The 14276-nt window shown below is 47.2% G+C and overlaps 2 protein-coding genes across 2 annotated transcripts in view; one reads left to right on the top strand and one right to left on the bottom strand.

The window, feature by feature from the left end:
* Positions 1–6228, bottom strand: part of LOC100551841 (C-type lectin BpLec) — a 520120-nt gene extending 513892 nt beyond the window's left edge. Inside the window, exon 1 of the mRNA XM_062981275.1 lies at positions 5904–6228. Within this exon, the coding sequence (XP_062837345.1) occupies positions 5904–5959 (56 nt within the window). The 5' untranslated portion in view covers positions 5960–6228. The remainder of the gene's footprint in view (positions 1–5903) is intronic.
* Positions 1–14276, top strand: part of mapk8ip2 (mitogen-activated protein kinase 8 interacting protein 2) — a 47139-nt gene that overhangs the window by 14320 nt on the left and 18543 nt on the right. The window contains exons 2-3 of the mRNA XM_062981266.1: positions 2497–2602; positions 11487–11726. Of these exons, the coding sequence (XP_062837336.1) occupies positions 2497–2602; positions 11487–11726 (346 nt within the window). The remainder of the gene's footprint in view (positions 1–2496; positions 2603–11486; positions 11727–14276) is intronic.

The raw sequence follows: 14276 nt of genomic DNA, 5'->3' as shown, positions 1-14276 counted from the left end.
TTGCAAACTGGGTTCTGTGCTACGAATGGGTTTCCAGGCTGCAAGCTGGATTCTGGGTTGCAAACGGGGTTCCATGCTGCAAACTGGGTTCCTGGAAGCAAAAGAGATTTCCGTCTGCAAACTGGGTTACAGGCTGCAGATTGGATATCCGGCTGCAATCTCAGTTCCAGGCTGCAATCTGGGTTCTGGTCCACAAACAGGGTTCTAGTCTGCAAATTGGTCTTCGGGTTGCAAACTGGGTTCTTGGCTGCAAATTAGGCTGGAAACTGGGTTTCATGCTGCAAACTGGGTTCCTGGCTGTAAACTGGGTTATGGGCTGCAAATGTGTTTCCAGGCTGCAAACTGGGTTCCGGGCTGCAGGCAAGGTTCTAGGTTGCAAACTAGGCTGAAAACTGGGTTCTGGGTTGCAAACGGGGTTCCATGCTGCAAACTGGGTTCCAGGAAGCAAAAGAGATTTCCAGCTGCAAACTGGGTTACAGGCTGCAGATTGGATATCTGGCTGCAATCTCTGAGTTCCAGGTTGCAATCTGGGTTCTGGTCCACAAACAGGGTTCCAGGCTGCAAACTGGGTTCCTGGCTGCAAATTAGGCTCGAAACAGGGTTTCAGCCTGCAAACTGGGTTCCTGGCTGTAAACTGGGTTATGGGCTGTGAATGGGTTTCCAGGTTGCAAACTGGGTTCTAGGCTGCAAATGGGTTTCCTGGCTACAAAGTAGGTTCTGTTTTGCAAACTGGGTTTCAGGCTACAACTAATGTTCTGGGTTGCACACTGGGTTCCAGGCTGCAAACTTGGTTCTGGATTGCAAACTGGGTTCTAGGCTGCAAGCTGGGTTCCTGTTTGCAGCTTGGCATTGCTCCCCTTCGTTTGCAGAATCATGAGGAAACCTCACAACTAGTCTTTGGCTGGGTCGACACTTTATCTGCCGTGCGTCAATGCTGTTGTAAAATCACTCCCCTTGAAGTGCCGTGGCTCCCTGCTAAGGAATCCTGAGAGTTGTAGTTTGTTGGGCAGAGAAGGCTAAAGGCCTTGTAAAACTCGCATGGGTCCGTGGCACTGAGCAATGGCAATGAAGGCAGGGTCAAAACCGCATTAATTCTGCCATGTAGATGCCCCCATGGAAAGGGGTGAGTGGGAGAGAAGGAGATGCAAAAATTCTTTTCTTTTCCTTCCTTGGCTCCCCATCGTTTCAGTGGAGGGATTAGCCTGGGATTTTCATGCTTCTTGGAGAACAGTTTCCATAACAACGGTCTCCGCATCCTTTGGGTCCCTTAATGCCTCCATTGTTGGTGCAGCCGAGGTGGGAGGGGAGGGGAGGGGGCTGCGAGCCCACCCAGAGCCCTGCAAGGAGCCACCGGGTTTGGGTTCCTTTGGCAGGATGTGTCCGGAGGAGGCCTGCCACTCATGGCCCTGCTCTGAGACCGAGAGAGTGCGACTCGCCCACTGGGCTCCCATCACCCAAAGGAAATTCGAACCCAGGTCTCCAGAATCCTAGGACGCATCTGCACTCTGGAATGGGTGGAGTTTGGCGCCACTTCAACTGCCACGTCTCCATTGGAATCCTGGGATGTATAGTTTGGTGAAGCACCAGCCCTCTTTGGCAGAGAGGGAAGAAGATCTTGAGAAACTACAACTCCCAGGATTCTATAGCATGCAGCCTTGGTAGTTCAAATTGTGTCAGAGGGCATTCATTCTACAGTGCAGAGGCACGCCCGGGCCTGATCTACCTTCCTTCCTTTCTTCCTTCTTTCCTTTTCTTCCTCTCCTTCCTTCTCTTCCTATTTCCTTCTTCCTTTCTTCTTCTTCTCTCCTTCCATTCCCTCTCTCCTTCCTTCCTTCTTACTTTCTTCTCTTCTTCTTTCCTTCCTTCTCTCCCTTTCTTCCTCTCCCTTCCTCTTTCCTTCTTTCCTTACTTTTCCTTCCTTCTTCCTTTCTTCTCTCCTTTCCTTCCTTCTCCCTGTTTCATTCCATTTTCCTTCTTTCCTTCTTTCTTTCATCTTCTCTCCTTCCTTTCTTCCTTCCTTCTCTCTCTCCCTGTCTCATTCCTTCTTTCCTTCCTTCTTTTTTCCTTCCTTCTTTCCTTCCTTTTCTCTCTTTCTGTCTCATTCCTTCCTTCTTTCCTTCTTCCTTTCATCTTCTCTCCTTCCTTCTTTCCTCCTTCCTTCTTTCCTTCCTTTTCTCTCTTTCTGTCTCATTCCTTCCTTCTTTCCTTCTTCCTTTCATCTTCTCTCCTTCCTTCTTTTCCTTCCTTCCTTCCTTCCTTCCTTCTTTCCTTCCTTCTTTCCTTCCTTTTCTCTCTTTCTGTCTCATTCCTTCTTTCTTTCCTTCTTCCTTTCATCTTCTCTCCTTCCTTCTCTTCCTTCTTCCCCCCCTCTCTCATTCCTTCCTTCTTCCTTCATTCTCTTCTGCTTCCTCCTTCCTTCCTTCCTTCCTTCCTTCCTTCCTTCCTCCGCCTTCTTTCTCTCTCTCATCCCTCCTTCTCTTCCTCTCTCCTTCCCAGGGCCCCGCAGGACATCAGCCTGGAGGAGTTTGACGATGAGGATCTCTCCGAAATCACCGACGATTGTGGCATCGGCCTGAACTATGACTCGGACCACTACGAAAAGGTGAGCGGCCGCAGTGGGACTAAAAGGGAAAGAGAATAGGCCTGAGGAAATGAGACCAAGAGAGCTCCTGAGGTCTGCAAAAGTGCAGTTTATTTTCCGTTGGCCAACTGAAATTTGGACCCTGCTGGTGATCCAGGAAACAGGGTCGGGAGCAATAGGATTGCCTGAGTTTATATAGCCTTTATAATCATATAGGCATAATTCAAACATCACAATTTGCATCACAGATTCAACTTTTACATTGTGTCCAATAGCATATTCTTAATGTCAAGACCTTTGAACTTCCATTAGTGACTATCTAAGGAATTTCCATTAGCACCCCCACTTGTGCTTCCTAGCACCAGGATGTCCAAGGCACCTACTGATACCAAGGGGCCTTCATTAATCTTACGAGACAGGAGTTCTGCAATAGCAAATCAAAGTTCAGAGTCAATAAGATGGGTTTAAATCCACAAGAACAAAATACTTGAAAATCTTGAAGCAAGAGTCTGTAAAAGTCACTCAAAGAACATAGTCCAAACCGGATATCAAAGTAAGTCCCAAGAAAGGTATCACAAATAGTCCAAACAAGGTATCAAGGATTAATCCAAGGCATGAGTCAAGCTGGAAACACAGGAAGCAACACTGGAATACAGGTTTAGTCCAAGGTACAGAGTCGATGCTGGAACACAAGGCAAGGGTCTTGGCTGGAACAGAAATCCAAACTGGAACATTCAACTGGATACACTGGAACAAGAACGAGGCTGGAACACAAGGCAGAGATCTTCCTCTCTTGGATAAGCAATGTTACCACCTCTGTCAGAGAAAGCAGCCCTTCTTAAAGGAAATTCAAGGTCCCTTCCCATGAGAAGTCTGCTCATTATTTTGTTTCAAAAGCTATCATTTACTCCTTCTAACATACTCCCTTTCTTTTCTCTGCTGAGTTATGCCTTCCTCCTGTCAAGCTCATTAGCCCTCTCCGGCTTATCACTTCCAGGATCCGAACTGGAATGTCCATCTGGCACCAGGAGATCCGACCTTAACTGCTTTGAGGAATGCAGTTCAAGCTTCCTGCTTGAAACCATTATGCCTCTGGTCCCAGAATCCACTGGGACAAACTCTGGCTGCCTCTCAGGCCCAAACCCAGAGTCCTCTGGCAAGGCAGGCGCAGAGACAATCACAGGCTGAACGGGCCCAACCTCAGGCCCACCTGACAGCTCAGATGGCTGCTGGGCTACAACAATTCCTCCCATAAACCCTGGGCTATGCTTTCTACATATATATTTCTAATTCTTATTTCTGATATGATTACATTCAATATATGTTTTCCAATACAAGTATTATGTTTTTCCATTATACCTTCATCAGACCAGGGCTACACTGCAACATGACTGCAGTTGGGTCCCACTTGGACCGACATGGCTCAGGGCTATGAGGTCTTGGGAGTTGCCTTGAACGGGGGGAGTTCAAGCGGGGCCTTGGCCTCGTGTTGCCTTTCCCGTGTAATATTCCAGAGCTTTCTAATCACGTAGCTTTGCATTTAGCTGACTAGCAGGATATAAATCCTGGCCCAGGTTACAATGATCAGGGAGTTTGTTGCAATTGCTTTGCAATAAAAAAGAAGAAGAAGAAGCAGGCTTTGTAAAATCTTATTGATCGACCCATCGATTCCGGCTTTGTCTGAGCCAAGTCCTCACATTTCAAAGAGATACAGATTGAAAACATGCACAAGTGCAAATATAAACAACGCAGCATATATGTCAGGCATTTCTCCCTAAAGAGTTGGTTCTTAAAGTCTGCAAGAACAAAAGACATCGGGTGCATCTGCACTAGGTAGGCATGCGCAAACTTGGGTCCTCCAGGTGTTTTGGACTTCGACTCCCGCAAGTGTCAGATCTGCAAGGATTCTGGGCACTTGCCTCCTTTGCTCAAGGGAAGAGAAAGGAGCGCAATTTGGGAGTCATGATACGTTTGCAGCGAGCCAGTTTCTGCCGTAGAGATCTGATCCTTGGCATTGTTCTGAGGGAAAGAGGATGCATTTTGGCATTTTGGAAGTTTTGGAAGTGTGTGTTGGCAGGCTGCAGGGAAAGCAGGGCCTGGCCTAAGCAGCTGCTTCTCCAAGGAAGGAGAAAGGATAACGGTAACCTTTGGATGCATGAGGATGAATGAATGTGTATGCAAATGTGAATGTTGAGTAGATGTGGAATCCCCTTTCTTTGTTAGTTAGCCAGTGTGACTGTAGGTTGTTTTTGGATACAATGTAGTTACTAGGCTTGATCGATCCACGAAAAATTTGATTCTAAACTCGTTTCAAAACTAGAGGGGGGCAGCGTTTCGTTTCTGAAGGTATTTCCGAATTTTGCCCCCCAAAAAATTCGAAATTAACGAAAATTCGTTATTTTTAAAATTAATTCGTTAATGGCGGACGCGCATGCGCAATTCCAAAAAACAGCACAGAGGGAGAGGACTTTACAGGACTCTCCCACCCTCATTTTTTGAGTGATCTTCTTCAAACTTGGTACAGTGGTAGAACACATTTAACACTGATAGCTCACCAAAATTTGGAACGTTTCCCTTATCCTCTGATTTTTGGAGAATTTTCATAGCTTTTATAATAAACCATTTTTTAATAATTGCAGAAATCTGTTCCTGGTTTGAAAGTCTTATTTCCTGTTAAATTGGGTTGTCTTTACTGTGAAAGTCATTGTTCTACTTCTGAAACTTTGTTTTTGTGGCTGAAACTTTGTTAAATTGGTGTGTGTGTGATATATACTGTGTATATATATATATAGTCCCTGCTTGTGTGTGTGTGTGTGTGTGTGTGTGTGTGTGTGTGTGTAGGTAAAGGTAAAGTTATCCCTTGACGTTAAGTTCAGTCATGTCTGACTCTGGGGGTTGGTGCTCATCTCCATTTCTAAGCCCAAGAGCCAGTGTTGTCCATAGACACCTCCAAGGTCATGTGGCCGGCATGACTACATGGAGTGCCATTACCTTCCCAGAAACACCCAGAAAATGGGAATTCCAGACAGGAAACAATCAGGGCCAGCTAATACCTCCCAACAAAGGATTCCCCCAGGTAGGAAGCAGCCAGGCTTTGAAGCTGCAAGGCTATTCAATGCTAATCAAGGTGACCAATTGCAACATTCACACTTGCCTCCCACAGACAAGAGTTCTTTCTCCCACCCTGGACCTTCCACAGATATATAAACCCCACTTGCCTAGCTTCGCACAGACGTCAAAACCTCTATGTCTGCCACAGATGTGGGTGAAACGTCAGGAGAGAATGCTTCTGGCACATGGCCATAGAGCCTGGAATACATACCACAACAGTGTGATCCTGGCCATGAAAGCTTTCGACAACACAACCACAGTATCCATTCAAGTTCATGTAGCGTGGTATGGACTGGAGACCTGTATTGGGGGGAGGGAGGGTGCGAATCTAGGCCCCTGGGAGTCGTAGTCCTCCCTCCCTCCCTCCCCGGGAGCAGCCGAGGATGGGCCTGGCCCACACCCCCTCGCATCCCGGGCCTCTTCCTCCTCACCGCCGGGCCCCTCTCTGTCTCTCTCGGTCTCTCCATTCCCGGCTCCATCCGCCGCCTTCCCGCCTCACAGAGAGACACCAGGCCTGAGCTGAGGCGAGGCGGCGGCGGCCATTTCCCCCTCCGTCTTCCTCCTCCTCCTCCTCGGCCTCCTTCCCCCTCGCCCCCTCCCATTGGCTGAGCCCGTGACGCCCCTTTTGCTGAGGGGCAAAAGGAAAGGGCCTGAATGGTGGGAGTTTGGGTGATTTGCAAAAGCTGTTTTTTCCTAACGAAAAAAACGACGAAATAAGAAAAAACGGCCTCTCGCGATTCGAAACCGCGATATCCAGACGTGTGGACAATCAAGGCCGTATATTGCTTCAAAACAAACGAAAATAACGAATTAATAACGGGTAACGGGGAAATCGAATTATTTGAGCAAGTCTAGTAGTTACATAGAAGCTGTATGTTTGTAGGTCCAATGTCGTTCTTTGTGTAAAAGTTCTGCTACCCTTGTTGCACCTCAGTGCTGGTTCACCTTGCTCTTAACACACACACTCCACCACAGCACACTAAGTTTACACAGTTTATTGATAAAATAATAATAATAATAAAACTTTATTTATACCCCACCACCATCTCCCCAACGGGGACTCGGGGCGGCTTACATGGGGCCATGCCCAGGACAATACAATATAGCAAAATATAAAAACAACATATCATAATACAATTAAACAATACAATAAATAATCATGTACAGTGCAACACAAAATCAAAAACAGCAATATAACAGGGCGGGCCGCATGAACACTCAGTTAAAACTTGGGGTGAGAAAAAGATAAGAATAAAAACCACGGGGAACAGGGAGCAAAGTTCTGAATAAAAAGCAGTAAAGAAAGCAGTCACTGAAATGCAATGGCAGTCAGTAAAAAAGCAATATTTCAAATGCAAACGCAGTCAGTCAAAAAGGCAATACACCCAGAGATAAAGGCAATTTGCACAATATAAATCCAAGTCTCTGTTATAGGAAATCAGTCCTGAAAACAAGACAACATGAACTTCAGAGTATAATCCAATACACAGGTTCCAGGCATGAACAAAGAATCCTTTTCCATGAGCTTAGACAAGGCAGGAGATGTGCTTCCAAAAATCAACGTTGCTTCGTCTGATATCTCTCTGTTTCTCCTGTATTTACCCACGTTTACAAGCCAAAAAAGCATTCCTCTGCCCTTGAATTCCCATGCATTTGCCAGCTATTCTAAGGAAATGTCTGGGGCGATGAACCTTGAACCTTCACCTTGTATCTCTAGCTAAGGAAGACTCCTCTGACTCACTGCCAGAGACATCTGGGACTTGTTGATGTTCTAAATCCTGTGAAAGGTCACCCTTATCACTAGTTTCTGTTTCCTCGCCAGCCTGTGGCCTCTTTGACAATTCAGAGCCTTCAACATTTCCTTCTTCAGCACTGCTTTGATCAGCCTGCATAAACCCAAATCCCTCTTCATTATCAGACTGAACCATAACATCCTTTCTCATTCTGGACAGTTGCAATAAAAAGAACCAATGCTTTAAAGTTATTGAAAAGTTACTCATAACACTATCATTGGAAATGTCAGGTGCAACTTTGCCTACTTAGGAAGCTGTAATTTTGCACATCCTTTAGCTTTCTTTGCTGAGAAGCCTCACAAAGCTGCAAATCCCAGGGTCTGATAGCATTGAGCCATGCTGGTTAAAGTGGCCTGAAACTGCATTCGTTCTGCACTATAGACACGTCCTGAATCAGTAGCAAAACAAGTTCTGATGTTTTTCAGCAAAAGGATGGATGATATAGTGCTATTGTCTCCATGCAGTGTCATCTGTCTAATGGAAAGCTGGCATTGTTTTCTGCAAACACACACACACACATACATTATTATTTAATCTAAATGCATCTGTGCCCAGCTTTACTCTCCGTACCCTATGAACATCCTGTGCTGTTCATTCATTCCTATTCATTCCTATGCTAGTTTGTGAAGGTAAAACCTGCCCAGTTTTGGACTTAATTTGGAGGTGTAATGAACGGAAGACAGCAATGACACAATGACATGTTGAAAATCTACCTAGCAACAGCTGACAATGTACAGTTATAGCAAATCACAGGGGTGCACCAGACATAATTTGGCCAATCAGAATTTTCCATTACATTTCCAATTATAGGTAGAAAGCGCCAGTAAGTCAATGGGCTAGAAATGATCCTATTGCTATTGCTTTTATAATCATTATCAATATTAGTAACATTGATATAATAACTATATAATAATGACAGCAATAATGATATGAAATTATATAATAATAACAATGAGTGCCCCCCCCCCCCCCCCAAATTTAATCATTGTGTACAGGAGTGAGTTATTTATTGACTCCTTGTGATGCCCTGGTTATTGTGAGAGCGGAAGAGAGTGCTTCAAACGGAATAGAGACGCTAAATAATTAATTAGTAATGACTAATGAGGCCCATCTCCTGCTGCTTCACCTACACTGTAGAATTAATGCAGTTTGGCATCGCTTTGTGTTTTAAGTGGGTTCATGTTTTTGTTGATTGTTATGTCGCCGTTGTTCATTAATGCTCGGCGCCTGGGCCGTTCTCGTGCAGACAGACAAATAAATGTAACTTTATTATGATGACGGGTTACATCAAGATGTTTTCCACTGTGAATTGCAGTAGAGTCTCGGTTATCTGACATAAACGGGCGGGCCGAATGTCGGATAAGCGGAACTGTTGGATAAAAGGGAGGGTGGCAGAAACAGAAGCCTGTTCCAGGCTCCTGCTTTGTTTATTTACATCATTTATATGCCGCCTTCCTCCCCTAAGGGATCTGCTTCTGCCGCCGCTGTGCCTTTGCCGCCCGCCCTGGCTCGCCTTCTTGCTCACTCACCGGACTGGGTCCTGGTTCTGCCATTGCTACTGGGACCCGGCCCGGTGAGTGAGCGAGGGCAGCAAAGGTGCAGTGGCAACAGAAGCAGGAGCCTGGCTGCCTCTTCCAGGATCTTGCTTCTGCCGCCGCTGTGCCTTTGCCGCCCACCCTGGCTCGCCTTCTTGCTCACTCACCGGACTGGGTCCTGGTTCTGCCATTGCTACTGGGACCTGGCCCGGTGAGTGAGCAAGGGCAGCAAAGGTGCAGTGGCAACAGAAGCAGGAGCCTGGCTGCCTCTTCCAGGATCTTGCTTCTGCCGCCGCTGTGCCTTTGCCGCCCACCCTGGCTCGCCTGCTTGCTCACTCACCGGACTGGGTCCTGGTTCTGCCATTGCTACTGGGACCTGGCCCGGTGAGTGAGCAAGGGCAGCAAAGGTGCAGTGGCAACAGAAGCAGGAGCCTGGCTGCCTCTTCCAGGATCTTGCTTCTGCCGCCGCTGTGCCTTTGCCGCCCGCCCTGGCTCGCTTGCTTGCTCACTCACCGGACTGGGTCCTGGTTCTGCCATTGCTACTGGGACCCGGCCCGGTGAGTGAGCAAGGGCAGCAAAGGTGCAGTGGCAACAGAAGCAGGAGCCTGGCTGCCTCTTCCAGGATCTTGCTTCTGCCGCCGCTGTGCCTTTGCTGCCCACCCACCCTCCCTCGCTCGCTGTCTGGATCACTCACCGAACTGGGCCCCGGCAGCAACGGCAGAAGCAGGACTCTGCCCAGTGAGTGAGCAAGTGAGTGAGGGCAGGTGAGTGAGGAGGGCAGCAAAGGTACAGCAGCAGCAGAAGCAGGAGCCTGGAAGAGGTGGCCAGGCTCCTGCTTCTGCTGCTGCTGCACCTTTCTTGCTCCCCCTCGCTCACCTGCCCTCACTTGCTCACTCACTCACCAGGCTGGATTCTAGTTCTGCTGTTGGCACAGGAACCCGGCCTGGTGAATGAGTGAGTGCGTGAGGGAGGGAGGGAGGGCGGGTGGCAAAGGCGCTCGCTCCCTCACCGGGCTGAGCAGAACCAGGACCCGGTCTGGTGAGTGAGTGAGTGAGTGAGTGAGTGCAGCAAAGGCGCTCACTCTTTCACTGGGCTGAGTAGAACCAGGACCCGGCCTGGTGAGTGAGTGAGGGAGGGAGGGAGGGCAGGTGGCAAAGGCGCTCGCTCCTTCACCGGGCTGAGTAGAACCAGGACCCGGCCTGGTGAGTGAGTGAGTGAGTGAGTGAGTGCAGCAAAGGCGCTCACTCTTTCACTGGGCTGAGTAGAACCAGGACCCGGCCTGGTGAGTGAGGGAGGGAGGGAGGGAGGGAGGGAGGGCAGGCGGCAAAGGCGCTCGCTCCTTCACCGGGCTGGGCAGAACCAGGACCCGGCCTGGTGAGTGAGCAAGCAAGCAAGGGAATGTGGCAAAAGTGGCCGCCGGAAAGAGTGGAGTAGGGATCTGGGGTCCAGAGGAGGCAGGAAGGGGAGGCCCAGGAGGGCGGGTGAGTGAGTGAGTGAGCGAGCGAGGGCAGCCCGGGCGTTGGATAATACGGTGTCTCAGGTAAGCGGAAGTCGGATAAGCGGGACTAGTGTCAGAAGTTTTCAGCCAGGCACAAGTTGTTCTGATGGGACTCTGTTTCTTGGTGTCTCTTGGATGAAGACTTCTGTTGCATCTTTCCATCGCACCAATGGCTTAGCCACCCTTGCACCAGGCTTCTGATGAGCACCTTGACCCCCCAATTTCTCCTCCAAACACCACATTGTACTCACAGAGAGCATCTTGTACATGGCATGAGTAGGCCAGGCAGGGAACTCTGTTGAACCATTTGGGTTGACGCCTCTTCTGATCCACAGGAAATACATCTCCTGGCCATGGAGTCTCTGGATTTTGCACTCATTAAGCTTGCAATTGGTCATCAAAAACAGTCTTGTTCGTTCATATAAAGGTCTAACAAGGGCACAACTTCTTCTCTTTGCTCCTTTCCATGGTTTCTTTGGCAGGACTTGGATCAGATCAGTGCTTCCCAGCCTTTGGGCTTCCAGGTGTTTTGGACTTCAGCTCCCACGTTCTCAACAGCTGGTAAGCTGGCAGGGAATTCTGGGAGTTGAAATCCAAAAAACTTGGGAGGCCCAACAGTTGGATTAGATGAACCAGTGGGAGACACCATAGTTTCCAGTTTCCACCTGCAATCCAGGTCAAATCTCGGCCCCTATCCCGCGCCTTAGGCTTTGCCACGTTTTGGCAGCTTCCACTATGTCAGCTGTTGCTGCTCTTGCAATGTAAATTGGTAAAAGGTAGGTAATGATAATGTGAATAATCCAAATGTGGTTGAGGTCATGCTTGCACTTCTGGAGGGACTCTAATTGTTGCTTCTCGTAGACTTGGCAGCAGAGGGATTGCGTTAACCAGGGAAAATTCATGAGTAAACCTTGGCTCCGGGCTTGGGTCCCATCATCATCCACGGCCGTGGTGTGCTTGCCTTGCAGGACTGCCTGGTGCTGGAGAGGTGCGAGCAGCCCCACCCCACCTGCACCTTCCAGGACGACTTCCAGGAGTTTGAGATGATCGACGACAACGAGGAAGAGGAAGAGGAAGAAGAGGAGGAAGAGGAGGAAGACGAGAACGGGCTGGAGGAAGGCCCGCCCTCCCCGACCCCTTCACCGACCCCCGAGGAGACCCAGAAGAACCGCCCCACCACCCTCAACCTGACCGTCACCGGAACACAGGTGAGTCCTGACAACAACAACGAGGAAGCCCCATCCACCTGGTGCCAAGTTCCCTTCTACCTTACACAGTTCTTTAATGGAGGTTTTGAAGCAGAGGCTAGATGGCCAACTGTTGGGAGGGATTAGATTGTGTCTTTCTGACGGACAGAAGAGAGGTCGGATGGATGGCCTTTTGAGATCTCTTCCAACTCTATATTATTATTATTATTAAGGAGAGGCCTGTATGGTCATCTGTAAGGAGGGATTGGATTGTGTCTTTCTGACTGGCAGAAGAGAGGTCAGCTGGATGGCCTTTTGGGATCTCTTCCAACTCTAGGATTCTATTATTATTATTATTGTATGACACAGCAAACAAGATAGATATGTTGGATTTCGTTTCACAAAATTATTATTATTATTATTATTATTATTTTATTTTATTTTGACACAGCAAACAAGATAGATCTGCTGGATTTCATATCACAAAATCACAAGTCGAACACTTCCCAAGTGCCTAGGACTGTGTGATGTATTTTTGGATGATGCGCGCAGATCCCAGTAGGGTGGCCTTTTGCAGTTGGCAGATCGTGATTATGTCAATGTCTATTGTTTCCAAATGCCGGCTGAGATCTTTTGGCACGGCACCCAGTGTGCCCATCACCACCGGGACCACCTGCACTGGTTTCTGCCAGAGTCTTTGAAGTTATTTAACCAGAGGCTGGATGGCCATCTGTCAGGAGGGATCAGATTGTGTCTTTCTGACGGGCAGAAGATGTCTACTGGATGGCCTTTTGGGATCTCTTCCAACTCTAGGATTATTATTATTATTATTAACCAGAGGCTGGATGGCCATCTGTCAGGAGAGATCAGATTTGTCTTTCTGACGGGCAGAAGATAGGTCTACTGGATGGCCTTTTGGGATCTCTTCCAACTAGGATTATTATTATTATTCTTATTATTATTATTATTAACCAGAGGCTGGATGGCCATCTGTCAGGAGAGATCAGATTTGTCTTTCTGACGGGCAGAAGATAGGTCTACTGGATGGCCTTTTGGGATCTCTTCCAACTAGGATTATTATTATTATTATTATTATTATTATTATTAACCAGAGGCTGGATGGCCATCTGTCAGGAGAGATCAGATTTGTCTTTCTGACGGGCAGAAGATAGGTCTACTGGATGGCCTTTTGGGATCTCTTCCAACTAGGATTATTATTATTATTCTTATTATTATTATTATTAACCAGAGGCTGGATGGCCATCTGCACCTTCATATAATAATATAACACATATCATCATCATCATCATCAGGGGTAGATGATGATGTCCCAAACTGCCCGGGACTTTGAAGCATCTCTCCAAGGCGATGGATCCTTGTTTTGAGAAAACTGGGTTCAGGCACTTCAGAGTTTGGACTAAAACCCAGACCGGGTTCAGCACCGGACTGCCTTGGGAAAGGAAGCAAAGAGGGCAGGAACCTGGGGATGATGGGAAGTGCACTAAGCAGCACTTAACAAGGGAAGGAAGAGCTCCAAGTGCCTTTCTGCATTATGATGAATAAACCATGCCCCAAAGTGCTGCTGGCCCGCCTGAAGAGCCGCAGCCCCAAAAGCCCAGGATGCATTATGCAAATGGAGGGATGTGTTGACGTGTTTCGTGCGGCGGAAGAGCTGCACCCGCCTGGCGCTTGCCGTTGTCCAGCGTTTCCTTTTCGGGGGTGAGTTCGCATCATGGAACCCTTGAGCTGGAAGGGACCCCCAAAGGCAATCCAGTCTGACCCCACCTTCTGCAGGAATCCACAATTCAATCCCTCCCGACAGATGGCCACCCAAACACTCCAGAGAAGGCAGGAGGCACATCCAGACCCATCAGTCTAATCATCTGCACAGGATTTGGGGATTAGGAGACGCAGGAGAAATCTGGAATAAGGTTGTGTGTGTGTGTGTGTGTTTATATGTAAGTATATATGTATATGTATGTGTGTGCATACATACATATATGTGCACATACAAACATATATATATATAAACACATAGGCATAAGTATGTATGTGTGCATATGTAAGTATATATGTATATGTGTGTGTGTTCATACATAAATATATGTGCACATATATACATATACATATAAACACATAGGCATGAGTGTGTATGTGTGTATATGTGTGTGTGTATATATTGTGCATACATACATGTATACAAACATACATATAAACAAATAGGCATAGGTGTGTATGTGTGTATATGTGTGTGTATATATATTGTGCATGCATACATATATACATACATATACATGCACATATATACACACAAACATACATATAAACACATAGGCATAAGTATGCATGTTTGTATGTATGTATATGTATGTTTGTGCATACATACATGTGCACATATATACATATATGTATAAACATAAGCATAAGTATGTATGTGTGTATACGTATGTGTATGCATGTATATATATTGTGTGCACACACATATACATATATATACATACAAACACATAGGCATAAGTATGTATGTGTGTATGTAAGTATATATTTATATGTTTGTGTGTGCATACATAC

The sequence above is a fragment of the Anolis carolinensis genome, chromosome 5 (assembly GCF_035594765.1).
Source record: "Anolis carolinensis isolate JA03-04 chromosome 5, rAnoCar3.1.pri, whole genome shotgun sequence".
Classification (NCBI taxonomy): Eukaryota; Metazoa; Chordata; class Lepidosauria; order Squamata; family Dactyloidae; genus Anolis; species Anolis carolinensis.
The sequence above is the reverse complement of the archived record's forward strand: the minus strand, read 5'-3'. Positions and strand labels throughout refer to the sequence as shown.